At 41.3% G+C, this 26062-nt stretch overlaps 1 protein-coding gene across 2 annotated transcripts in view; it reads right to left on the reverse strand.

The window, feature by feature from the left end:
* Positions 1-26062, reverse strand: part of Kdm3b (lysine demethylase 3B) — a 59271-nt gene that overhangs the window by 15658 nt on the left and 17551 nt on the right. The window contains exons 6-13 of one of the 2 annotated variants that reach the window (XM_085699970.2): positions 23398-23472; positions 18847-19446; positions 13685-14930; positions 12704-12905; positions 10298-10512; positions 9307-9459; positions 2224-2331; positions 8-135 (exon numbers count right to left, since the gene is read on the reverse strand). In XM_085699970.2, the coding sequence (XP_085556096.1) occupies positions 8-135; positions 2224-2331; positions 9307-9459; positions 10298-10512; positions 12704-12905; positions 13685-14930; positions 18847-19446; positions 23398-23472 (2727 nt within the window). The remainder of the gene's footprint in view (positions 1-7; positions 136-2223; positions 2332-9306; positions 9460-10297; positions 10513-12703; positions 12906-13684; positions 14931-18846; positions 19447-23397; positions 23473-26062) is intronic. The other variant, XM_085699971.2, reaches the window with a different exon arrangement.

Raw genomic sequence — 26062 nt, forward strand, 5'->3', positions numbered from 1 at the left:
TCTGTACCTGTGACATCCCGTTGGTGACAGCAGGTCTCAACACAGATTTGCTTTGCCGACTAATACAAGGGCAGTTTGCTTTAATCCCCCACTTTCCCCGGGCAGCATGTACCATGTCTCCAATATTGTACAGAGCTAGGGGAGAAGGAAATAGTAAGGACACTGAACATTGCCCGTGTCACAGCGCACTAAGGCCCTTGCTTTGTTTTGAGACCGGGCACCCATGGACCCAGGTTGTCTTTCAGCTCCGAGGAGGAGCTGCTGCAGTAAACTGGGGTTATGACCCAAACACAAGCAGTCCTTCCTCCTCTCAGGACAACTGCTATCTCCATAGGCTCAAGGTTTACACTCAGCTGGATGTCCCCCTGCAAGCTGAGTACGGGGATTATAGTTATGAAGCATCATGGCAGTTCTCAGTTGCATTTTTTGTCTATTTTTTATAAATATTTATTTTGCTGGGATTAAAGGCATGTGCTACCACTGCTTGGTCAATACATTTGTTTGTTTGTTTTGATTTTATTTTACTTGAATGCCTGCATGTACGTATGTATACTAAATGAATGCCTGGTTGCCCTTGAAGGCAAGAGAGAGAACTGAATCCCCACCCCCCACCCCCCCCACCCCCCGGACCTGGAGTTATAGGTGGTTGTGAGCTGTCCTATGTGGGTGCTGGGAACTGGACCTAGGTACTCTGCAAGAGTAGCAAATGCTCTCAACCACTGAACCATTCTTTCCAGCCCTTAGCTAGATTTTTTATAAGCCCAAAGCCAGAAGTCTGGTATGATGCTTTATTATTATTGTCAGCTTGATCGAATTTAGAATCACTATGGTAACACAACTCTGAGTGTGCCGAGGCACATTTCCAGAAAGGTTTAAGGGAAGAGGGAGGACCATTCTCAGTGTGGGTGGCGAGATCAGGAGGATTTGAGGCCCAGAACTGAATACAAAGGAAAAGCAAGATGAAAATCAGCATTTAACTTCTGAATCCTGACTCTGAATACAACCCTTAAGTGACTTTTCTCAGAATTTTGTCCCAGCAATGAGAAAGATAGCAACAGATTTAGTGACTGCTACTGCTTTCTTTTACTCTGGTCCAGCTAATCATTCACTGGTCCTAAATTCAAGGCCTGCTTACACTAGATAAAAACCACTTTCTGTGGGTGGGGATGTGGCCTCAGGGTCATTTCAGGATGTAAAAATAGCAGGTGGTGGCAGACTCCTGTATTCTCCCAGTACTTATAACTGGGAGGCAAAAGGATCCTAACTGCAAGAAGCTTACTTATATGGTGACTTCCCGGCCAGTCTGTGCTAGAGTGAACCAGCAGTTAACAGTGCTTCCAACTCTTCTAGGGGACTTGAGTTCAGTTTCGAGGATTCAGGACAGAGAGTTCAAAACTACTGGTAACTCCAGCACCAGGGAATCGGATACCCTACTCCCCCTACTTCTGAGTTCCATGGGTACTTGCACATAGACATACCATAAAGACATAAATAATATAAAATATAAATAAATCTTTGAAAAATTAAGGAAAACGGCTGGAGAGATGGTTCAGAAGTTAAGAGCACCACCGACTGATCTTCCAAAGGTCCTAAGTTCAATTCCCATGATAGTTCACAACCATCTACAATGACATCTGGTGCCTTCTTTAAATAAATCGTTAAAAAAAAAAAAAAAAAAAAAAAAAAAAAAGCACTGCGTGCTTTTTATAGAGTACAGGGTTCAATTCCCAGCACCTACAAAGTGACTCACAACCCTTTGTAATTCCAATTCCAGGGGATCTGATGCCCTATTCTAGCCTCTATGGGAACCAAGCATGCAGGAGGTAAACATATATGTAGACACGCAGACACACATGCAGACAGACAGACAGGCAGGCAGGCACGCGCGCGCGCGCACGCACACACACACACACACACACACACAGAGTAAATAGACAAAATTTTAGAAGACTAAAACAAAACAAGGAGCCAAACAGTTCTCTGTGAGTTGAGGCCTGCCTAGTTTACACATCAAGTTTCAGGCCAGCCAGAGTTACACAGTGATACCCTGTCTCAAACACACACACACAGAGCGAGTAAACCACACTTAGGCTAGGAATAGAGCTCTGTGGTAAAGTGTTGATCTATCTGTAAAAGTCCAAGAGTTCAATACTCATCACTACAAAACTGAAACAAATAAGCACATAGCACTTTTTTACCCAATCTCAAAACAGAATTACTTACCTGTGCCAGGGATGATCTGTGTAGGCATGAGGTTTTCTGGTTCATGGGACTGCCCCTTGGCACACTTCAGCCAGGAGAAAACTTCTTCATCGCCCATTTCTTCTGTCTCTGAAACAGAAATTAATTACTTATTTTATGGGGTCATAGATGGATCTTTTTCAGTGAGTGGAAATTTCAGAACCTTAAAGGCCAATTTTCGTATGGCCAAAGAAAGCAACAGCTAACTTAAAAACTAAAAATTACAATCTGCTCTACTGTGTAACACTTCATAAAACACATAAATCAACAATCTAAAGCACATCACTCTGTTCACTATACAAACTTCGCTCTTCATAACTTTCAATCTTAGCCACCACTGTTCTGATTGTTGGACGAGGTCTCATGTAGCTAAAGTAGCTGCAGAAGACACTGATCTCCCGCCTCTACCTGACAAAGGCAAATGTTACAGGAATGACTGGATGGTAGGCAAACATTACCAACACAGTGACATCCCTTGTCCTACTCATTAATCTTATAATACTGAATTTTTTGTTGTTTGTTTTTGTTCTTTTGAGGCAGGGTTTCCCAGTAGCTATGGAGTCAATTCTGGAACTCACTCTGTAGACCAGGCTGACCTTGTACTCTCAGAGTTCCTCCTGCATGCATCTGCCTCCCAAGTGCTGGGATTAAAGGTGTGCATCACCACCACCCAGTTCTAACATTGAACTTTTCCTTGTTGAATTTCATACAAACAGAAGTATACAGGATAAAGTCATCTGTACTGGGTACCACCTAAGACTTTTGTTTTATTTTAGCCAGAATTTTGCTATAAAGTGGGGACTGGACTTGCGCTCAGGCTGTAGTACAAGTTGGCTTCTCACAATCCTCCTGCACCAGCCTCTGTCTGGTATAAAGTAAGCTTCTTTTCTCTGTTTCTTGAGACAGGATGGATCTCAGGCTGACCTCAGACAGCTATGTAGCCAAAGTCAGCCCTTAACTCTGAATACTCTGCTTTCTTCTCTTGAGAATAGGATTATAGGGGTTTACTGCCAGATTTAAAGTAGATTTAAAAAAAGATAACTTCACCTGTGTCTGATGAATGCTGTACAGTTTTTCATTTTTATTTATTCATTTATTTTTCTTTTCGAGACAGAATTTTCTTTTTTTAAAAAATATTTATTTTTAATGCATACAATATTCTTTCTGCATGTCTGCCTGCAGACCAGAAGAGGGCACCAGACCTCATTACAGATGGTTGTGAGCTATCATGTGGTTGCCAGGAACTGAACTCAGGACCTTTGGAAGAGCAGGCAATGCTTTTAACCGCTGAGCCATCTCTCCAGCCCCATTGAGACAGAATTTCGTTGTGTAGCCTTGGGTGTCCTGGAACTTGGTCTGCAGACCAGGTTGACCTTTGAACTCACAGAGATCCACCAGTCTCTGCTTCCTGAGTGCTAGGATTAAATGTACACACTACCACCACCTGGCTCCCGGGACACTATTTGTATTTGATCCCCTTGGAACTGGAGCTAGAGATAGTTGTGAGCTATCATATGGGTTCTGGGAATCAAACCTGGCTCCTCGGGAAGGGCAACTGGTTCTCTTAACCATTAAGCCATCTTTCTCCAGCCCAAACACAATTTATTTTAAAGTTAAAATATCCTAAATACACCGATTTTGTGTTGTTTCTTATTTAAATTACATTTATTTATTTGTGTGCATGGTGTGCTCTCATGCATAGGAAAAGTACAATGACCTGTAGGAGTCAGTCCTTTCCTGCTGCCATGTGGGTCCTGGGGCCTCTACTCACTGAGCTATCTTGCCACTTCTCTATTTAGTTTTTAAGAGGCCCTCCTCAAACACTGCTCAGGCTGGCTCCCAACATGATCCTCCTGCCTCTGATTCCTATACTGTGATTACAGGTGTGTAGCACTGTATTTTGCCTAGCAATTATTTTGAAAAATTGATTAAAAATGAGTGTCGGGGGGGGGGGGGCTGGACAGATAGCTCAGAGGTTTAGAGCACTGACTGCTCTTCGGTCCTGAGTTCAATTCCCAGCAACCACATGGTGGCTCACAACCATCTATAATGAGATCTGGTGTCCTCTTCTGGCATGCAAGCATACATGGATGGAATTTGTATACATAAATAAATAAATCTTTAAAAAAGAAAAGAAAAGAAAAAATGAGTGGGGGGGGAGTGTGGCCATGTGGGCTCAGGGACTTGAACCCAAGTCCTCTGGAGGAGCAGTTCGTAGTGCTCTGAAACTGCTGAGTCACTTCTCCAGCCCCCATCATACCACTTTTTGTTTGAATACTGAATATTTGTAATTTATTACAGGAGTTATGATATTATTTTTTTTGTTTGTTTTTTGAGGCAGGATTTCTCAGTTGCTATGGGGCTAGTCCTGGAACTAGCTCTGTAGACAGGGAGGGCCTTGAACCCAGAGATCCACCTGCCTCTGCTGGGATTAAAGGTGTGTGCCACCACCATTCGGCTAAACTCTTTATTTGTGTATCTCAGAGGGCAAGCATGCTAAGGCACGTGTGTGGAGGTCAGATGACAATCGTGTGGGGTTTGGGCATCCCTCTAGTCTCTTACAGCTTGCTTTTCCTTTCTTCCCACCTTTCAGAATAGCTTGTTGAGTACACTGCAGTGGAGCAGCACACTGCACAGCCACTAGGTATGATCTTAAACAGTCTGAAAGCATCCTTTTCTCATATTTGAAAAATATTTGAGTGTTAATTATGGACTTGTTTGTTTTCAACACTTTAAGATGTTATTACGTTGTTCTCTGGCCTATATGGTTTCTGATAAATTGGCTGCCATTCTTATATATAAAGTGTGTAATAAGTAGTCTGCTATCTACCCGCTCCTACCTTTCTAGATTTTCTTTATCAAAAGTCTGATTTTGATTATAATTTTAAGAAAACACAGTCAAAATACCCATAAGCATATTAAATAAACAGTCCGAGTCAGGTAGAATACTCAGGAGGGAAAATGCTACACTTTTGTGTGTGGCTCTTTCTTTTCTTTTTCTAAGGAAGAAGGTATTAGTATATAGTCCAGGTTGGGCCTCCATTTGTAATCCTACCTCACCTTTCCAAGTGCTGGCTCAGTGGTTAAGAGCACTGGCTACTCTTCCAGAGTTCCTGAGTTCAATTCCCAGCAACCACATGGTGGCTCACAACCAACTGTAATGAGATCTGGTGCCCTCTCCTTGACTGTAGGCACACAAGCAGACAGAATATACTGTATATGTAATAAATCAACAAATCTTTAAAAAAAAAAAAAAAGAGCTAGTTACAGGACAGGCTCCAAAGCTACAGAGAAACCCTGTCCCAGAAAATAATTAATTAAATAATTAAATAATCAAATAATTAAACAATCAAATAAATAAATAAATAAATAAAGCAAGCCAGCCTGGCCTACAAAGTGAGTTCCAGCCTGGCTAAGGTTGTTACATAGAGGAAACCCTATCTCGGGGAATAAAAAACAAAACAACACATTTTTTTTTCTAAAATTGTGATTTTTGAAAATTACTTGCCAACTATTCTCTGAAGGATTATTTTTGGGCCCCAAGGAATTTCATGTCACACTTGTGTGGATGTATCACACAGAAAACTGGGGCCTCCACATGGCTCTCTGCTGTTCAATTGTGCCCCTTTCCTCTTCAGTAGTCTACCTGAGGCAGACTTTGATCTGTCTTCATCCAGTGAGGCTGCCAAGCTGATTTGTTCCTAGGCAGAGCCCAGGCCACAGTGGAAAGAGTCTCCCTATAGTCTCCCACTGGCAAGGTGGAAAGGACAACTACAAATATTTATGCAGTGCTTAGTAGGTGTCAATCCTGTGTAAGCATTTTAGACAGCATTCATTTGATTACCTACAGTGTCATAAGAAAGTACTGATAAGATTGGTATCTTTGCTTTATAGAAAAAGAAAACTAGCCGGGTGGTGGTGGCTCATGCCTTTAATCCTAGCACTTGTGAATATGAGGCCAGCTTGGTCTACAAGAGCTAGTTCCAGGACAGGTCCAAAAGCTACAGAGAAACCCTGTCTCATCCCCCCCCCCAAAAAAAAAGAAAAGAAAAGAAAAGAAAAGCAAAAGCAAAAGGCTTGGCTTAAGAAACCACAGATGGTATAAGAGATGGGTGCAAGTTTTCAAGTTTCAGTTGCTTCAAGTTCTAACACCCACTTCGACCAAACAAAAACAAAATCTATGCCCTTGGCACGCTACAGCCACGGCAACAAGCATCACAAAAGCAGGCCAGGATCAGTGCTACAAACCATGGTCTCAGAATTTGGAGTACTGAGGAGGCGCAGGGAAGAAAATAGTGAGTTTAACAGCAGCATAGCCTATGAAGGGAGACTGTTTAACAAAACTAACCAACCACCAAACAACACAGATACCCAACCGTTAGAATGGTTTACGCTGGATCTCTGAGGAGGCAAGATGAGGATGAGGATGCAAAAGGGCAAGGGGTTCCTAACCTAAGCTAGAACCAAGGGAAGCAAATAATTTGAGTATATGTTTCTAAACAGAACAAAACGGATGGACAATAAGAACTCCAAAAATACTCAACATCACTAATCATGTAGATAACATTTTTTAATATTTATTTATTTATTATGCATACAGTATTCTCAGTACTCTGCCTGCATGTCTGCCTGCAGGCCAGAAGAGGGCACCAGACCTCATTACAGATGGTTGTGAGCCACCATGTGGTAGATGGGAATTGAACTTGGGACCTTTGGAATAGCAGGCAATGCTCTTAACCACTGAGCCATGTCTCCAGCCCCGTAGATAAAATTTTTTATAGGTTCAGGGTTCTCTTTCAAAGACTCCAGAAGGATATAATATTACCTAAGTAAATAGGAAGTGCTTGTAAGCAAAATAACTACCCAATAAGTTCTTCTGTAATGTTGGGGCATTCCTCTTCAGCCTATATGCCTAGAGTATTCGGCAGATTTCTCAGGGAAGTAGGAAATCTGAAAGATTGTCCCACATATTTTGGCAAAATTCGTCAGTCTCTACTTTTTCTAAATTTATCAATTGCTAATGGAGTAGATACTGTTGATGCATCTATTTATTTATTTATTTATTTATTTAAAGTTTTATCTATTTATTTATTATGTATACAACATTCCGCCTCCATGTATACCCGCATGCCAGAAGAGGGCGCCAGGTCTCATTACAGATGGCTGTGAGCCACAATGTGGTTGCTGGGAATTGAACTCAGGACCTCTGGAAGAGCAGCCAGTGCTCTTAACCACTGAGCCATCTCTCTAGCCCCCTGATGTATTTATTGCTTGTACATATTGTATATAGTTATTGTTCCTATGGCATACAGTTTTTCTTATAACCTTTTTTAAATTTTAGACAAAAAGGGAAAATGTGTATTTGTATTCTAACAAATAAAGCTTGCCTGAAGATCAGAGTGCAGAGCTAGTCACTAGTTAGCCGTAATTACAACAGGGGCTGGCACGATGGCTCAGCAGTCAAGACTGCATACTGCTCTGCAAAGGATTGAAGTTTGGTTCCACAGAAGCCTGCAGAGTCCCAGCCAGGTGGTGGCGGCACACGCCTTTAGTCCCAGCACTTGGGAGACAGAGGTAGGCGGATCTCTCCGAGTTCAAGGCCAGCCTGGTCTATAAGAGCTAGTTCTAGGACAGCCTCCAAAGCTACAGAGAAACCCTGTCTTGAAAACAAACAACAACAAAAAAAGTCTGCACAGAACTATCTATACCTCCAGCTCCAGGGGATCCCATACCTTCTTTTAGCCTTTGTGAAAACCGGCACCCACCTGTGCACACACCCGCAGGCAAACATACATTCACATAACTAAAAGATAATAAACACAAATTTAACTGGAATATTAGTTTAAGATGTGTTACATATGTCTATGCTGTGGAACATTTGTTTAATGATGTAAAGATGTGTTGCATTCTTTTATGCTGCATTTGTTTAACTCTATGAAACTGTGATTCTTTGCCTTGATGTGGGATTTCCCTCTGTGTGCTGTGACTACCATTAATGAATAAAGAACTGCTTTGAGTCTATAGCAGAGCAGGGCAGGGTAGTGCAGAGCTAGGTGGGGTGGACTGAACTGAATGCTGGGAGGAAGAAGGCCGAGTAAGAGAGACGATGTGGAGCCATCGCCAGAGTCAGACATGCAGAAACTTTGCTGGTAAGCCATTGCCACGTGGCAACATAAAGCTTAATGGAGATGGGTTAAATTAATATGTAAGAGTTAGCCATTAATTAGCTAGAGCTAATGGGTCAAATAGTGATTTAAATATTATTAAAGTTTCTGTGTGATTATTTCAGGGCTAAGTGGCAACAAATTGGCACCCAAACAAGCAGCCTCCCTTCACCAACACTGTCTGTCTAAAACATCTGATAAAAGAGCTGAATGGCCAGTAGTGAGGTAGAAGGATAGGTAGGGCTTGCAGGCAGAGAGAATAAATAGGAGAAATCTGGGAGGAGGAGAAGGAGAGAGGATGCTAGGGGCCAGTCAATCAGTCAGCCACGGAATAAGAGTAAAAGTAAGATTACAGCAGTAAGAAAAGGAAAAAGCCCAGAGGCTAAAGGTAGATAATTTAAGAAAAACTGGTTAGAAACAAGCTAAGACCAGGCATTTATAAGAAAAATTAAGACTCCATGTGTGATTTATTTGGGAGTTGGGTGGCAGGCCCACCCTCAAGCCAAAGGAGTAAAATGAATAAAAAGAAAACAACAAAAGCAAATCTTTTTAAAAAAAGATGTTATGTGTCTCAGAAAAAGATGTCATGACAGCCAGGCAGTGGTGGTGCACGCCTTTAATCCCAGCCCTCAGGAGGCAGAGGCAGGCGGATATCTGTGAGTTCGAGGCCATCCTGGTCTACAAGAGCTAGTTCCAGGACAGGCTCCAAAGCTATAGAGTAACTCTGTCTCTCGAAAAACCAAAAATAAAAACCAAAACCAAACCAACAAAAACAAAAATCAAAGGATGTCATGACAAAGACAAAGAGGGACAGATGCTCATTCCTGTCTGATTCCATTGCCAAAGCTCATAAATATGTCTCCTAGTCACGTTCATAATTACCCAGACAGTGTTTACTTACCACTGCGAGGACGGCTTTTCCTCAGCCGGTAACAGTCCAGGCAGACCCCAAATCCACATTTGCGACAAACCCAGTGGATGTTGAAGAGAGTCGTCTCACAGACATCACACATCTCCCGCACTCCCCGCACAGCTCGCTTCCAGGCCACTTTCTCTGGTGGAAGAAGAACGCAGTGGTAGGGACTCCTGTGACTACCAGTATAAGACCCCAGAGTCGCTGACTAACACCCATGGCATTCTGTCCAGCGATACAAATTTTAAATATAAACATGGAACACAATGTTGTTAGGGAGTTGCAGCAACAGTAGGTGATATGATAACCTAGTGTTGATACACAATGTTTACATGTTATCAGTTAACAACAAAATTTTAGCTGTGTTGTAATTCCTGCATTTTGAAGGTGGAGGAAGGAAAATTAGGAGTCTAAAGCCAGCCTGGGCTACATGAGACCCTGTCACAAAAAATAAAATAGATAGTATAAAATCTTTAATTAGGGAGAACTTGACAAGAGAATTTTTTCCTTGAAATTTAAAGTATAAATTGATAGTATAGTTTCCCTTGGTTTGGGAATAGTATGCAGTATATTTGCATTGTTTCTCTGTACAATGAGGATTCTAGGTGAAAAATAAAAGTATTAAATGGCACCACATCTCAACAAACCATTGGTACTGATGCAAATTTGTGTAAAGCAAATGAAATCAGGATGACTCAATTCCAATGGGGTATCCAAAAGCTTCTGCTGGCAGATGTATGACAAACAAGAAAGGCATACTAAGAAGGAGTTTCTGGTTTACTAATTGTCAAAGACTGAAAAAATGAGATCTGTTAGGTACAATTCTGGTTTTGATGATAGGCTACTACAAAGAGGAGTCTAAACAGTCTTAATTCATCTACAGGAGATGCCTTCTCCATCCACTCTCACTCTCTCAAGTCGAGAAAACAATCAACACTGCATGCAAGAGCAGCTGGAAACAAGTAGAAGGGAGCCTTACGGTGTGGTTCCACCATCATCATGGCCTCCTTCTCAGACATTACAAGCTGGCAGAACTGGTCTCCAACATTGGCCAAGATGTATTTTGAGGTTTCTAGGTCTATTCCTTCTGCTAGGGAAGAAGAGGGAATCCACAGGTTCATAGCATCAGGGTCACTCTGCTGAGGGCTTAGAAATCCTTCTACACGGAGTACCCCCTTGCGAGTGAAGACCAACCTAAGACAAAAAGGAGACAAGTCAAATACTACTGTCCCTTGGGAACGGAGGAGAACTGTTAGAGGCCATAATTCCTAGTGGGCCATGTTGACTACTCCCCTACTAAAATCTGTGGCTGATCAAGTCCCTCATAATATGATACTGTATTTTTACTACATGTCTGCATATTCCTTTAAGTCACAAGCAGGTTACTTATACTACCTAATAAAATATAAACATTATAACATTTACATATAGTATTACTATAAAACTTAGTTTCAGGCTATACTGTTTAAGGACTGGGGAGGGGAAATGAAGGGATGGATAACGACAGTGAGACAGCTCAATGGGTAAAAGCACTTGCTGCTAAACTTGACAATGAGTTTGATTCCCAACCACTCCTTCAAGTTACTCCTTGGCTGCCAAACACCACACACACAATTAAAATAAACAAACAAACAAACAAATAAACAAATAAATAACAGAGGCCAGAAAAGGCATTGGATCCCCTGGGATTGGGGTTACAGATAGTTGTGAGCTGTCATGTGTGTGCTAAGAATCAAACATGGGTCCTCTACTAAGAGCAGTCAGTGCTCTTTTTTTAAAAAAAATTATTAATTTATTTATTATGTATACAATATTCTGTCTCTGTGTCTGCCTGCAGGCCAGAAGAGGGCATCAGATCTCATTTCAGATGGTTGTGAGCCACCATGTGGTTGCTGGGAATTGAATTCAGGACCTTTGGAAGAGCAGGCAATGTTCTTAACCGCTGAGCCATCGCTCCAGCCCCAGTCAGTGCTCTTAACCACTGAGTTATCTCTCCAACTACCCCGCCCCCAAAATAAGTAAATGTAAAAGCAAGATGAGAAAAAGTTTCTACAGGTTTAGCTAGCATATATGTTATGAGCCTAAGTAAGTTTTCAATCCACTTATTTCAATCCCTGTGTGTGTAACCAGTTACATGTGGTCTTTGCTAGGAGACCACTTACTAAATCTCCACTCTTTAAAAAGCTTCAATGAGGCAGGGCAGTGGCTTAATCCCAGCACTCTGGAGGCAAAGTTCAAGGACAGCCTGGTCTACAAACAACCAAACCAAACCAAACCAAACAGAAAACACAAAACAAACAAACAAATAAACAAAAAACTCAACCAACCAAACAAAAAACTCCCATTAGAGTCATGAGTTTTCCTATCCATCTGTTCCAGACCCACATCCATGCCACTAAATGTAAATAGAGAAAAGCAGGGACCACTCCATCATCACACTTAAACCTTAAATGGCCCTCCGTAGTGCCCAGCAGCCACAGCTGTTCACTGACACACTCCTCTGCTAGATGCAGCCTCTCCCTTACCTCTCATCATACAGAGTATACAGAAACCAGAGACCAGTATCTGTTTGTTCCTCTCGCCACCTTACTGCCAGAGCTTCCTGCAAACGGACCCAAGTTCTCCATCTGATGAGCCATTTTAAATAAATTCTCAATCAAGGTCAGTATTTCTATGTATATCCTATCCTTTTCTCTAACTCAGTAGAATTTCTCTACTAATTCTTTCTTTCGAGACAGGGCCTCATGTAGTTCAGGCTCATCTCAAATATACTACATAATCAATGCAAGCCTCAAACTCTTGATTTTCTTACCTCTGCCTCCATAGTGTTGGGATTATTCACATGTATCAACAGATCTTCAAGCACTTAGCAGCATAAAAGCCAAGGCTCTTGGCACAGTCCTTTAAAATATGGACCCATCAGTTTTAGCTTAGTTGGAAGAGTGCCTACCTAACTCGTAGAAGGCCCTGGGTTCAGTCATCAGCACCAATAAATGGATGATATGACATATCTATACCCCTAGCACTTAGGAGGCAGAGGCAGCAGTATCTCCCAATCTCACACCCACCTCTCAGGTTACACTAGCACTAAAGAAGGAGAGGTGGTCAGGCGGATGCATAATATAAACTGAGTCCTGCTTATACTACTAACTTCGAATGGAACCCAGTTTGAGAATAAGTCAGGGACTAGCACAGGGCTACAGCTCAAACTGTTCACCTTCCATTCTCTAAGGGAACAGAGTGAGCCTCAACACGGACTCCAAGAACAAAGGTTAAGGAAAGAGAAAAATGGAAAGACATCTTTGTGGATCCTGAGGAAGGGAGGGCGGGAGTCATTCAAAACTAATGATAACTGGGAATTTAGTCAGACAAAGGAGCCTGGTACCTCCGGAAGTGGAAGAAGCGGCAGGCTACAGTGGAGTCGTCTTGCTCCTGTTCCTTGAACTTGCGATACCTCTCAAGGCGGCACTCCCGACACTTGTGCAGGTGGGGTGCCACGTTGATGCAGGAGCCGTCCTGCAGAAAGGGCTCTCCAGACTGCTTCAGCTTCTTCACTTTGCTCACGTCTTTCAGCACTGACTGGCCGACTGCGAGGAAGGAGGAAAGGCATTCATAGAGGTGTAAATAGGGTACGATGACACGATCCTCTTAGAGACAAGACCTATATCCTAACCTGAGCTATTTCACTTTGTATTCCTCAGGAATACAACCAGAAAGAGTGCAGGAAGCAAAAAGGCATCAGTTGGGAACTAAGCCACGGAGAATTTATATCAAGTGACTCAGGGAAGTGAAAACACTGGTCTAGGGGTGAAAAACCCCACAGGGAAAGAGGAGGCAGCCACTACCTGAGGCTGGTTCTTCAGGATTTGGCTGTATCTTGGGCTCCCAGAGTCTGTCAATCCCCGAAGGAAAGAGCTGCTTTTATTACTAGATTCTCAGCAATATCCTGTTGTAGTGACTGGACTCTGGTAGGTGTTAAATGTCTTGAGGAAGGAACAAACTGAGACTGTGACTCTTTTTGCTTCATCAAACCTACAAAAGATTTCTAGGGGAACAGTGACTATCTCTTCAGATCTCCCTAAAGTAAATTTAAAGCTAGTCTTAAGTGAAGTCAAAAGGAATGGGACATACACAGAAACTTAGTTCCTCACTTAAAAAAAAAAAAAAGACTGACAAGATCAAGAATTTTTGGCCAGAAAGTCCTTACAGTAACAACACAGAAAACAATGCTGCCCTAAACCAGGTTTGGCAAGAGGACTCTGTCAAGCCCTTTTGGCTTTGTAATGCTATGAGATTAAGAACGTTCCATCAAATCATTTGATGTTAATGTTAGAGCAAAGCCCAGCTATGACCCCAGCAGGATCACCTTTCAAGGGAGCAGTCCGAGGCCGGCCCTTTGAGGCCTGCTTCCCTTTGCCCTTGCCCAGCAGCAGCTCAGCACTGCGCTCCCCGTTGGGACCTAGCTTCCCCATCAGGTGCTCTGGAATCCCCTTCAGGCCACTCTTGGTCTGCAGCTGCTCCTCCGAATCGCTAAGATCAGACAGGTCACTGTTGGTGCTGGAGTCCGAGTCCTGTCTGCAAGCCAAGCTTCGCTCATCCAATGAGAACCTTCTTACAGCTTCAAAAGGAGCTTTGTTCTCCTGTGAAAACTCTGCTGGGGAGGATAGAAAGCTGCCTGAGTGCCTGCCAAAGACGTTACTGAAGGTTTTGAGAAGAGGATTGTCCTGCTGGCCAGGCCCCACGGTTGGCCTCTCTTCTGTGGGGCTGGAGGAGAGAGTAGGCATCTCAATGGGTTGGGTGAGGCTGCTGGTGGGTGAGCTGGAACGGCCATTCCCCATGGCAGAGAGGCTTGGGCCCCCAGTGCTGAGAGCTGAGCCCAGAACACCCGACACCAGCTTTGAGGAGTCAGTTGTAATAAAGAGTGTTTTTTTCTTTGCTAAAGATGCAGAATCTGCAGAGGCATGAGACTCGGGCCAGCTGGGTGTTGCCTTTGAGGTGACAGTGGTGGCCGAGGAAGAACTACCTGATGCCTGAGACGCAAAGCTGCTGAAAGGGCTGTGTTCAACTTTCTCCACAAATGCCAGGAAGGGGTTAGAAGGCTCTTCGCGGGATAGTTTGGGGGGCTGTAAAAATAGATTTTCATGACTCTCTGGGGTGCGGGTATTTAAGAGACTCCGTGGGAAGGCTGGAGTAAGGGTGGGCATAGACTCTGCAGGCACTTTTCGGTCCACAGAGCTGCCAGTCTTGGGACCTGGCTTAGTATCTGTCCCAAGAGATCTGCCTTTACACAGGCCTGAGCTCAGGCTCTCAAGGCTTTGTTTGAATGAGTCCCTGCTCGAGGAGTCATCAGCCATACTCTCTGAAACCGTGGTGAAGTAGTTACTGCTGGGTAAATTTTGGGACATGCATTGAAAAAACAAGTTCTTGGAGAGCTCTGAGTCCTTCTGAGACTCTGCTGCAGAGCTAGAGCTGAAAGAGAAGCCCAAAGGCTTGTTTTCCGTTGCTAAAACTCCGTTGGACTGGCTCCTTCCACTTCCAAAAGTCAATGGTTGTGACAAACTTGAGAGAGACACTCCAAATCCAGAAGAGGCCAGACTAGAATTTCTTGAATTCTGGAAGGAAGATTTTAGTTTTAGTTAGTACTGCTGGCTACAACCTACTGATCTTTCTTTGTCAGAGCTATCACTAAAGCAGCATTTCTATAAGCCAATCAACTTCTCTTTTAGATTTCATGAATCTGTTCTTATAACTGGATTTTACCAGTACTGGTAGGGAGGAAACTGCCCACAGTATAGAAGTCATCTTTACTTTAGCAAGGTGAGCCAGAGATGGCATGATGTCATCCAATCTGCTACTCAACTGGTCATTATCTAGTTGGAAGGCAGTACCAGCACGATGCTAAGATGCTAGGTGTATAGGAGTCTTAGTATATACTGTAATTGGAAAGAAACTCCATTAAGGAACTGGGGGAAAGAAAGGGTTCCTAGGAGAACAGTCAATTCTTACTTTGTTATGTAACTAGAGACCTTTCTAACTTCAATCTACTTCCTAAATGCACTATTACAGAAAGGTATTGCTTTGAGAGATGTGGTCTCATGTAGGCAAGTATGGCATCAAACTCCCTACTCCAGAATGACCTTGAACTTCTGATCTTCCTGCCTCTATTACCAAATGCTGAGGTTACTGGATAGGTGTGTGTCAACATCTCTGCTTTGAGTAGTGGGGACTGAACCCAGGATTTTGTGTATGCTAGGCAAGCACTTTACCAATAAGCTATATAGACCTCTCAATAGTTTTATTTACTTAAGCTGTTGTAAATAGCCCACATTACAACTCCTTGTACATTAAAGAAAAGAACTTTATAAATTTGAAATTTCATAAAATGGATCTTTTTGGAAATCAGTCACCTACTTATAGATTCATGTCAACTTGATGAATTTTTTTGAGACGGGGTCTATGTAGCCCTGGCTGGCCTTGAACTCAGAGCTCCCGCTGTGTCTGCCTTTCTAGTGCTGGTATTTGATATGTGCACCACATGCTCTGCTCATGTTAACTTAAACTGAATAGATGCTTCAACTAACACTAATTTACATGAGGCAATTTACTGAGACCTTTTTCAATTATTAGGTTCTATTAAGACTCCCCAAATGAAAATGTGTACATTGAAATATATGCTAAACACAAACATTTAGGATAACAAAGAATGAAAGAAATATTTTGACATTTTTTCTTTTACTTTGAAAATGCTTAACTTACATATGTGGATGCCTGTAGGACACTTTCATGTGCATTAGGCACCTAGACCTAACATACACAAACAGACACATTCATAGGAGCCCTTTCTTATTATTGGTTTAATTCTGTAATACTTAGATCCTAGCACCTCACCTGCAAATCATGTACTATTAAGCCTAAAATACTGGTGGCTTAGCTCCAGCTGATGTTTGCTGCCAAGACTGTTTTAGGACATTTTAGAGCTAAAAAGTTCACTTTCTTTCCACTAACCACACAAGTACTGACACACCCTACATTCATGAAAGAGAACAGGGCTGACAGTCCCGAAACTCTCCAGCTGCTTTACTAGCAGCATCTGGCCAGAAGCCTGATACCGGCAAGACTCTAAGGAACTCTAAGTAGCTTATACTTCATTACTAAAGCAAATAGCACATGGGCAATAGTAATTTGGTTGCTCTTTCCTTCAAATTCCAAATCCTTTTCTTTTTTCTTTTTTTCTTTTTTGGTTTTTCAAGACAGGGTTTCTTTGTAGCTTTGGAGCTTGTTCTGGAACTAGCTCTTGTAGACCAGGCTGGCCTCGAACTCACAGAGATTTGCCTGCCTCTGCCTCCCAAATGCTAGGATTAAAGGCGTGCGCCACCACCGCCCGGCACAAATCCTTTTCTTATAAGAAAGCGATAAAAACTGTTGCAACTCAGTTTTTAGAAGAAATTTCTTGGTGGCTATTCTGTTTCTCTATTTCACATCAAACAATTGTAATGGAAACATTTATGGCTATAAAAGGCAGGCTGAAACATTAATAAAATGTTTGATAGTCCAGAAATTTCTCCAAGGTGTTTGAGTTTTTTGTGAGGTGGAATGAGACGTAGGAATGACTAGGGACTGAAACTACTAGAATTGTAAGCATACTAGGCAAGTGTTCTACCATATCCCGAACCCTCCAACCCACTGAACCTACATTACTTACATTTATTCAGCTTTTCTACTTCAAGAATAAAAACATTTTATAGCACATAAAATTTGTTTTTGTTTTATAAACCCATTTACACTCATACTAACTTTGATACAGTGTTGGTTTTAAAAACTTAGGCACTACAATGACTTATTTGCACTAGAAATCCACAGAAGAGCTGCCTGGTTCTTTTGCTAACACTGGCTAATTAACAAGACGACCATAAACAGCATTACATTTACAGGTCTTCTCTTCTGTCTGGACTTTTCATCTCCCTCCCTATCCCTGAATACTAACTAAGGCTTTAAAACATCTCACTTGCTAGGACAGGGAAGACAAATGAAATCAGTGAGCCATAGGTTTTGCAGTGTTAGAGACTGAAACCTGCCCTTACATATAATAGTCAAGAGCTCTGCCCCTGAGCTACACCCTCAACCAAATGCCACTTTTATCTGGCATTCCCACACTTGAAATGATTCTATTTCATTTAGTAGGAGAGCTCCTCCAAATAAGGATTTTTCTTTTTAGAAAGGGTTTAAGTAGTCCAGATTGGCCTCAAACTCCTCAAGTAGCTGAGAATAACCTTGAACTTTCTGATCTTCTCGCTCCCTCCAGAGTGCTATGACTATAGGTACTCATAAACCTCCATGCCTGTTTTTCATATATAATATACAGTATTTAGCACACAGTAGTTTCCCATATAAAGTTTTTTATTTAGGTTTTCTTTTACTTTTGTAACAAAGTTTTATATTGCCCAGGCTAACTGTCTTAAACTCCTGGTTCAAATGAACCCCTTAGCCTCAGTTTCATTAGTACCTGAGACTATAGCATATCCAACTTTTATTTATTTTATTTTTTCTTTTTTTAAGACACATTTTTATGTCTGAGTGTTTTGCCTGCATGTATGTCAGTGTACCACATGTATAGGCTTGCAGAGGCCAGAAGGTATCAGATCCCCTAGAACCAGAATTAGAGTCAGTTATGAGCCATTCTGTGGGTTCCAGGGACTGAAGGCAGGTCCTCTGCAAGAACAGCCAGTACTCTCAACTGCTAAGCCATTTCTCTAGTTCACAACTTTTATATTTTTTCTTTTATATTTTTTAAAAGTCAAGGATTTCATATTCTAATATGAGTTAACAGCCTGCTTGAAAGAAAAATGCTGACTAACACCATAAATTATACTTTGGTGACCAAATTTGGTCAAAGACCATATAAAACTAATTTTTATATTATCCATTTTAGCTTATATTGATATAGTTGATTATGTATACATATATATAAAGCACATAGTAAAGTGGATACTACTGTGACTAAAGCCATCAGATTTTACAGTAGTGCTCTTTAGAAGGATAAAATTAACAAGACAAAAACTTATGGCCATATCAAATAATAGCAAGCAGGCTCCCCACAAGAAAAATATCACAGAAATGAAGAACTGAAAACAGCGTAATGGCAGCTTGTACACACAGCCTTCATTATGGTGTTCACTATCATCAATACTGGAATTCTTAACTTTGCCTCTCAGAGTCCTAGTAAAGGCTCAGTCACTATGTGAACCAAACAAATAAATGAAACAAAAAGATTCCCACCCCAGATCTTTTCCACATCTCACTCAATTGAATTATCTTTTGGTTTTTAATTAGCTCAACTATTCAGGTGAATTTTAAGAGCTGATCAAGTTATTTAAAAAATACACATTTGCCAAATGAGTAGAGTACAAGTTAAGTCCATATCAGAAATCTTCCTTCCTTGGGGTGTTACAGATGCTTTTCAATGTATTAGCAATGAAGGAGGGTGGAAGAGTTAATGCAAATCTGCCAAGTCTGCCTTGAAGCACTCACCTCTCCTGAGGCCTGCGACCAGCTGCCTTTCTGTTTTTCCGGCCCAGTCCCTGATGCAAGGCCAGTGTCTGAGATCCTCACCGTAGTTGGGGTGGAGCTGGTGGTGGTGTCTACAGCTGCTGAAGCCACCATGCCCTGGCTAACTTGTTCCAGTGTTTTTCCTGCCTCTTTGTTTTCAGCTCCACCTACTTCTGGGGCCAAAGGTGTCTGACCTGTGGCTGAAGAATATGGAGTGAACGGTACAGGTATGTCCCCACCTACAGGCTCATCCTGCACCACCAGAGTCCTGCCGTTTTCTTTGGTGTAAGTGGCAAAGCGAATGTTGCGGTTAATCTGGGGAACAAATGTAGACGGTGGCTGCTTGGCTCTTTGCTCCAGCCCTGGCTCTCCACTGGCATTACCTCCTTTCCAGGGCCCTCGGCTTGCCTCACCTCCATCACTCCCATTACTGTCTACTTCACCCCTGTCTCCTTTTAATTTCTTTGTAGCAGGGTCACACCCAGAGTCCGAAGCACTTTTCCTCCTCCGGCAATCTCTCCCCTCTATGCTCTCTCTCTTCTTCTTTCCTTTGGAAGATTTTACTGCTTTTATGGTACCCCCCTACAAAACAAAATTCAAAAAAGGTTTATTGTAAGGGATCTTTCATTCTGTGAAAACCATTAGCCATTAGTGCGTTCCCATCCCTAGAAGCAGATAAAGCAGGCACAGTTCTGATGCCAGCTCTAAACATTCAGAAAATTCCAGTCCTCTGGTGACTCACTTTATAGATACACACATTCAAGATAGTAGTTACTAGAGGTTAACTTCCTTGGCAAAAGCTTGCAGGTAAAATATACTACTTCACAGGGATTTGTTTTAAATTTTTTTTTTTGAGCATTTCAACAATTTGTGGAATTTCTGCTACAAACCCAATTGTCAGAGCTAGGCTAGGAGCATTATCTGCCCAATAATGAAATAATGATTGCACATTTATCTCCCTGGGTTTCTTTTTTTTTAATTTTCATGTATGTGTATGTATGTGCCATGTATCTTCCATGTGTGTACAGGTATCCTTAGAGGCCAGAAGTGGAAGTAGAGTCCCCTGATGCTGGTGTTACAGGCAGTTTTAAACTGCCTGATATGGGTTCTAGTTGCTAAATACCAGTTCTCTAAAGAGCAGTCACCAGTCCTTTAAACTGCTGAACCATCTCTTTAGCATCCCTTAAAAAAAATTTCAGCCAGGTGGTGGTGGCACAGGCCTTTAATCCCCCAGCACCAAGGAGGCAGAGGCAGGTGGAGAACCAGAGCTGTTACATACAGAAACCTTGCCTCATGCCTCCGCCCTGCCAAAAAAAAACAAGGGGTCAGGGTGTTGGTGGCTGGAGAAAAGACTCGGTGGTTAAGAGCACTAGCTGCAAGTCTAGAGGACTTGGATTTGACTCCCAGCACCCACATGAAAGCTTTCAACCACCTGTGTAATTTCACTTCCAAGGAATCTGACGAACTCTGACATTTGAGGGCACCAGGCATGCTCAGAAGATGCACAGGCACACATACAGGCAAAAACACCCATGCACATAAAATGAATACTTTTTTAAAAAAGTTAAAAAATGTATTTATGTTTTTGGATTTATTTTGAAAGGTGGAGCTCACATGTCACACTGACCAGTTCTAAGTCCCTATGTAGACCTCAGGTGAGCCTCAGACTCAGAGCTTCTGCTTCTGTCCCACCAGTGCTGGGATTACATGTGCACCTATTCTGTTTTTGATAGGCTTGCATTTCAAATACTGAAATATAAAAACTCCACTATTTAGAAATCACTCAGCCCAAAATACGTGAATCCTGACCAAAGGAAAAGTAAACCTGACATTTTAAACTGCACGTAGACACTGTGAGACTCCATTGATTTCCAGACCTTTCTCCAAACCTTTAGTCAGGGAATTGGAAAAAAAACAACAGAGCAAACCGCAAATCTTTTTTTTCTAGTATCTCACGCTACCAATGATGTCTTGTGACGTCTTTGAGGACAGATGCCTAAGACGATGGGGATTAGAAGGGACAGTTCTCATCCGTTCCTGAGAAGCAGGTTTTAGGCTGATTCGGTAACACTGAAAAGTATAGAGGTGGTAATAAGCTAGTTCTGTGTGGCAATGAATATTTACCATTTAATAAATCTGCCCCCACTACCCTCAATACTTATAGAGTCATATCTTTACTGGAATCATCATATCTGGTATGTCAGTTTCTTTTTTTTGTGTGTGTGTGTTTTGTTTTTTTGTGACAGGGTTTCTTTGTGTAGCTTTGAAGCCTGTCCAGGAACTTGCACTGTAGACCAGGCTGGCCTTGAACTCGCCTATCTCTCCCTCCCATTTGCTGAGATTGAAGGTGTATACTACCATCAACTTTGTAAAGCTTTAAATTTCCTTGGAGCTGGGTGGAGTGGTGAATGCTTTTAGTTCTGGTAGAGGCAGGCAAAGCTCTGAATTTGAGGTCACCCTGCTCTACAGAGCGAGTTACAGGATAGTCACAGTTACATAGAAAAAACTTGTCTTTTTTTTAAAAAAAATTTTTCTTCTTGCCAATTTATGTATTTTTTTATTTTCTTTTTTTGTTGCCTTCATTTTTCTCCCTTAATTTTCTTATAAAATTCATTTTTTAAAAGATTGATTTCTTTTATGCATGTGTGTATGCCTGTGTATGTACATAGGTCATGTGCATGCACATGTCTTTGGAGGCCAGAAGGGGACATCTGATGCCTGGAACTAGAGTTATAGGAGATTATGGGACGGTATGTCAATGCTGGAACTGAGCTTAGGAACTTTACAACCTGTGAACCACATATCCAGTACCTCCTGTAAAACTCAAAAACCAAACCAAACCAAAAACCACTTATGATTTACTTTCATTTCTCCATACTTCTGGCACTATTATCCAAGTTTCCACAGAGATAATTAACAGGTATGTTAAATAATAACATGCTCACTATGACTAAGTATCTATCATATTTCTGGTAATATTATCTAAGTTTCCCATACTTTTATTCAAGAATTAAAAGCACTTTGTTGAGTATAGTTTTTATTTCATCCTCATTTAAAGCTATCCATTTGGCAAGTTTTCAGTCTAACTGCAGAAGCATATTTACTGAGATAGTTCATTTATTCATTCTCACACTTAACAGAGATAAGGGGATTGATCTTGGAGATCTAAAAAGGGTTATTATAGAACTTGGCACAGTGTCAATAATAACTGTATTTTGTTAGTGAAGAAAATAGTCATACCATGACAAAGCCAAAAAGGAAAGAGCCAAAATCTTCAGCTAAAAACCACAGATTTAGTTTCTAACTCATGGCCAAACTGCAGACCTGACTCAGAGCAGTCTCCTACCAATCTCTAAAGAACCAATGTGGGTCCTATTATGCTGAGTTGCTCAGATGTGAGCAGACAGCATAGGGCACTGAGACCTATGCAGGCTCTCCAGTTTTATCTAACCAACTAAGCAGTACCATTTATATAATAATAAGTACTTAAGCAAACAAATGAAACAGAAAGAAAACAAAAGTAGAGCTCAATACATCATCAAAATAATAGGTATTTGCAGCGATGCACATACAGTAAGGGCTTATCCTATTTATGATAATGTAACTAAAGAGCTATTAAATTTAATCTGGTTCTTTCCTTTCCTTCTGCTCTTGTTTCAACAATGACTGCACAGCAGTGCATGGTGGCACACATCTTTAGGCCCAATATAGGCCCAATACTTGAGAGGCAGAAGCAGGTGGATCTCCAGGCCAGCCCAGTCCACACAGTGAGTACCAGATACACACAGATCCTGTCTCAACAGGAAAGGAAGGACCGCATACTTGTCAAAAAAGAATGAAAGAGGAACATTTACAGATGTATTAGTACTTTAAGGACTATGAATGTGGACATTTGTTTTGTCTTTTGAGACAGGGCCTCAAGTAGACCAGGCCGGCCTTGAACTTCTGATATTCTTGCTTTACCATCAATGTGCTGGAATTCATTGTCAGGTATGGCTGGCTCAGGCAGATTTTTAACATAGCTTTGTTATTTGTTATAATAATTTTTAATGAATCAAAGGTTGGCATGGTTCAGAATAATTATAAAACAAATCACTGTGTATGAAACACTGAACTAGGCAATGGTTTAATTCGATTTCATAACAAAATATAGAATTTCAGTCTACCCTGGAGCTCACTGGGACCTGATTAGGGGTAGGAAGGATACAGCTTTTCCTTTATGTCCTATTATTAGGTAAGTCATTATTATTGCTATTGTTTAATGCAGTTTTAACCATCTATTAACTTGTCCTAGGAGAATATAAGAGGCAATGGATTTTACAATGGGGACATAGCTTTAATTAAAAGGGTTTGCTCAAAGTAGGTCTTTTTCCTAAGGCTGTTCTCTCTTAACTAGACAAATCAGAAAGAAAACAGAGAAGAATAGCCATAGCCAAGCAACTCTAGGGAATCCATGGGAAAATATGCATCAAGGGCTCCACATAGCAGAGTAATTAACGCAAACTTACAAATCTACTTAGACTATCACTGTACCTCACTCTGTGGTGTCGAATTGTCCATCAGCATCACATGGACGAGTCTGGGGTCTACTGACTTCATTTCGCCAGTCTATAGAGCAGGAAAGCAGAACCCATGGAAAAAGGGAAAAGACAGTTAATATCTTGACAACCAAAATTTTCATCAACAATATAGGTATCTATTTAATTTTACTTCCCTACAAAAAGGAAAACTTCCTAAGAAGGGTACTACTACCCAGTAACAGTACTGGAAATAACATCTAGAATATGGCAAAGATTGATATATTTGTTAAGCTAACAAATTAAAGAACTGAGTGAGTTCAAGATCTAAGTATGTCTTTGATCAAATAATGTCTTAGCATATCCATTTAAATTTCTGTATCTAAGCCAACAATCATTAAAAGAGGCACTCAACTATTAAAGAAAAAAAAACCTGTAGGAATGGGGACAATGTGATAAAGACAAGTTTATTCTATTTCTAGCAATTAGACACAAAGGATTTTTTTTTTGTTTTTCTTTTTTTTAAAAGATTTATTTATTTATTATGTACACAGTGTTCAGCCTCCATGTATGCCTGCAGGCCAGAAGAGGGCACCAGATCTCATTACAGATGGTTGTAAGCCACCATGTGGTTGTTGGGAATTGAACTCAGGACCTCTGGAAGGGCAGTCAGTGCTCTTAACCTCTGTGCCATCTCTCCAGTCCCCCTGTTTCTTCATTTTTCAAGACAGGGTTTCTCTGTAGCTTTAGAGCATGTCCTGAACTAGCTGTAGTAGACCAGGCTGGCCTCAAACTAACAGAGATCCACCTGCCTCTGCCTCCCAAGTGCTGGGATTAAAGGCATGCGCCACAAGCGCCCAGCTAGGAATGTATTTAACAGACTTATTTTTAATTACAAGTTATGTATGTGTGTTTGTACATGAGTACAAATGATCAGAAGAGAGTGCGGGACCCCTTTTAAGTGGAGTTATAGGCAGTTACAAGAGGGTGGTAGGCAACAAACTCAGGCCCAGGAACTCTTTGCTGCTGAACCACCATTTCATACTTTCATGAAGGGTTCAATCTAATAAATAAAATGTGTGAAAGCATGTATAAGTGTCTAATTGCACCAATACCTGTGTTAGTAAAAATATTGTGCCTTATTTCAAAGTCCCCCAATTTAAAACTATTTAGTTATGATATATCCATTTAGAATATACTTTTTTTGCTTGTTTTTTGTTTTTTCGAGACATGGTTTCTCTGTAGTTTTGGAGCCTGTTCTGGAACTCACTCTTGTTGACCAGGCTGACCTCGAACTCACCGAGATCTGCCTGCCTCTGTCTCCTGAGTGCTGGGATTAAGGGCGTGAACCATCACTGACCGTAGACTTAATATATATTTTAAAAGAATGAGTCAAATATATATGTGTGTGTATATAGCATCTATATACAATTATATTCAAAAGATGAACTGTGGCTATGTACCATATTATATCAATCACTAAAGTATAATTTACGCAATTAAACTTCATATAACTAAAAACATATTATAGATATATACATAGAAAATGTTAGGAAGAATATGGAAAACACTACACTGTTGGCACCACTGTGGGAGTTAATAGTTTCTTAGAGGAAGTGGCAGTTTTCATTATGCACTTTACATGTATGTGTATAATCTGAAAGCTTTTAAAAAGTTGTCTTTAGTGGGGACTAGAGAAATAGGACAGCACAGTGTAAGAGATCTTCTTGCTCTTTTAGAGTAGAGGACTTAGGTTGGCATCAGGTTTACCCAGTGCCACATGGTAAATCATAACTATGTGGAACTCCAAATTAAGGAAGTCCTACTTTCTTCGGACCTCTGTGGGCACACTATGCATATAGCACATATACCCCCCACACACACCCATGCATATAAACGAAAAACTAACTTTATTATTACAACAAGTTTTTTTTCTGTTTGCTGCAGAATTCAAGCGTGACCATGCTTTAACCTGTTTCTGGAGCTTGATGTGCTGCCCACACTATGGAGTTTGACTCATACCTTGACGTACTGTGATATCACCTTTGAATATATCCTGATAAGATATTCTGCCAAATAATTTTGAAATGTTCAACTAAGTTTCTATAAATCCAAAATTCTTCTGGAAATCCTGCAAACCTTATCCTGAAGCCTTGAAGTTTGGGGGCTATTTAAATCTGACCTTCTTCTATGTTCAATGCTATTTTCTCAAACTCCAATTGAGGGAGACAGCCCTGTCTGACAGAAAATAAAGGTTGCATAATTTGACCAAAGAATTTCAGTAATGGTCTTTACTTTTCTTCAATGGGATTAACACTTCCAGAGTGCTGGAACTACATGTAAATGTAGCCACACCCAGTTTACAAGAACTGTCAGACTGCCAATGCTATGAAGTCGGAGGGCTTATTTATTGTTTTTTCAAAACAGGATTTCTCTGTGTAACAGCTCTGGCTGTCCCAGAACTCGCTCTGTAGACCAGGCTGGCCTTGAACTCACAGAGATCTGCCGGTCTCTGCCTCCAGAGTGCTGGGATTAAAGGTGTGCGCCGCCACCACCACCACCACCACCTGGTGTCAGTGAGGTTTTACATGTTTACCTCTCAGTCTTCTTACAGTGCTGAAATACTTTTGCTGTCATCCACACTAATGCAGTGGCTGTACCACTTACAGAGTAAGAGCCTC

This window comes from Myodes glareolus, chromosome 13 (assembly GCF_982192425.1).
Source record: "Myodes glareolus chromosome 13, mMyoGla1.1, whole genome shotgun sequence".
NCBI classification, from domain to species: Eukaryota; Metazoa; Chordata; class Mammalia; order Rodentia; family Cricetidae; genus Myodes; species Myodes glareolus.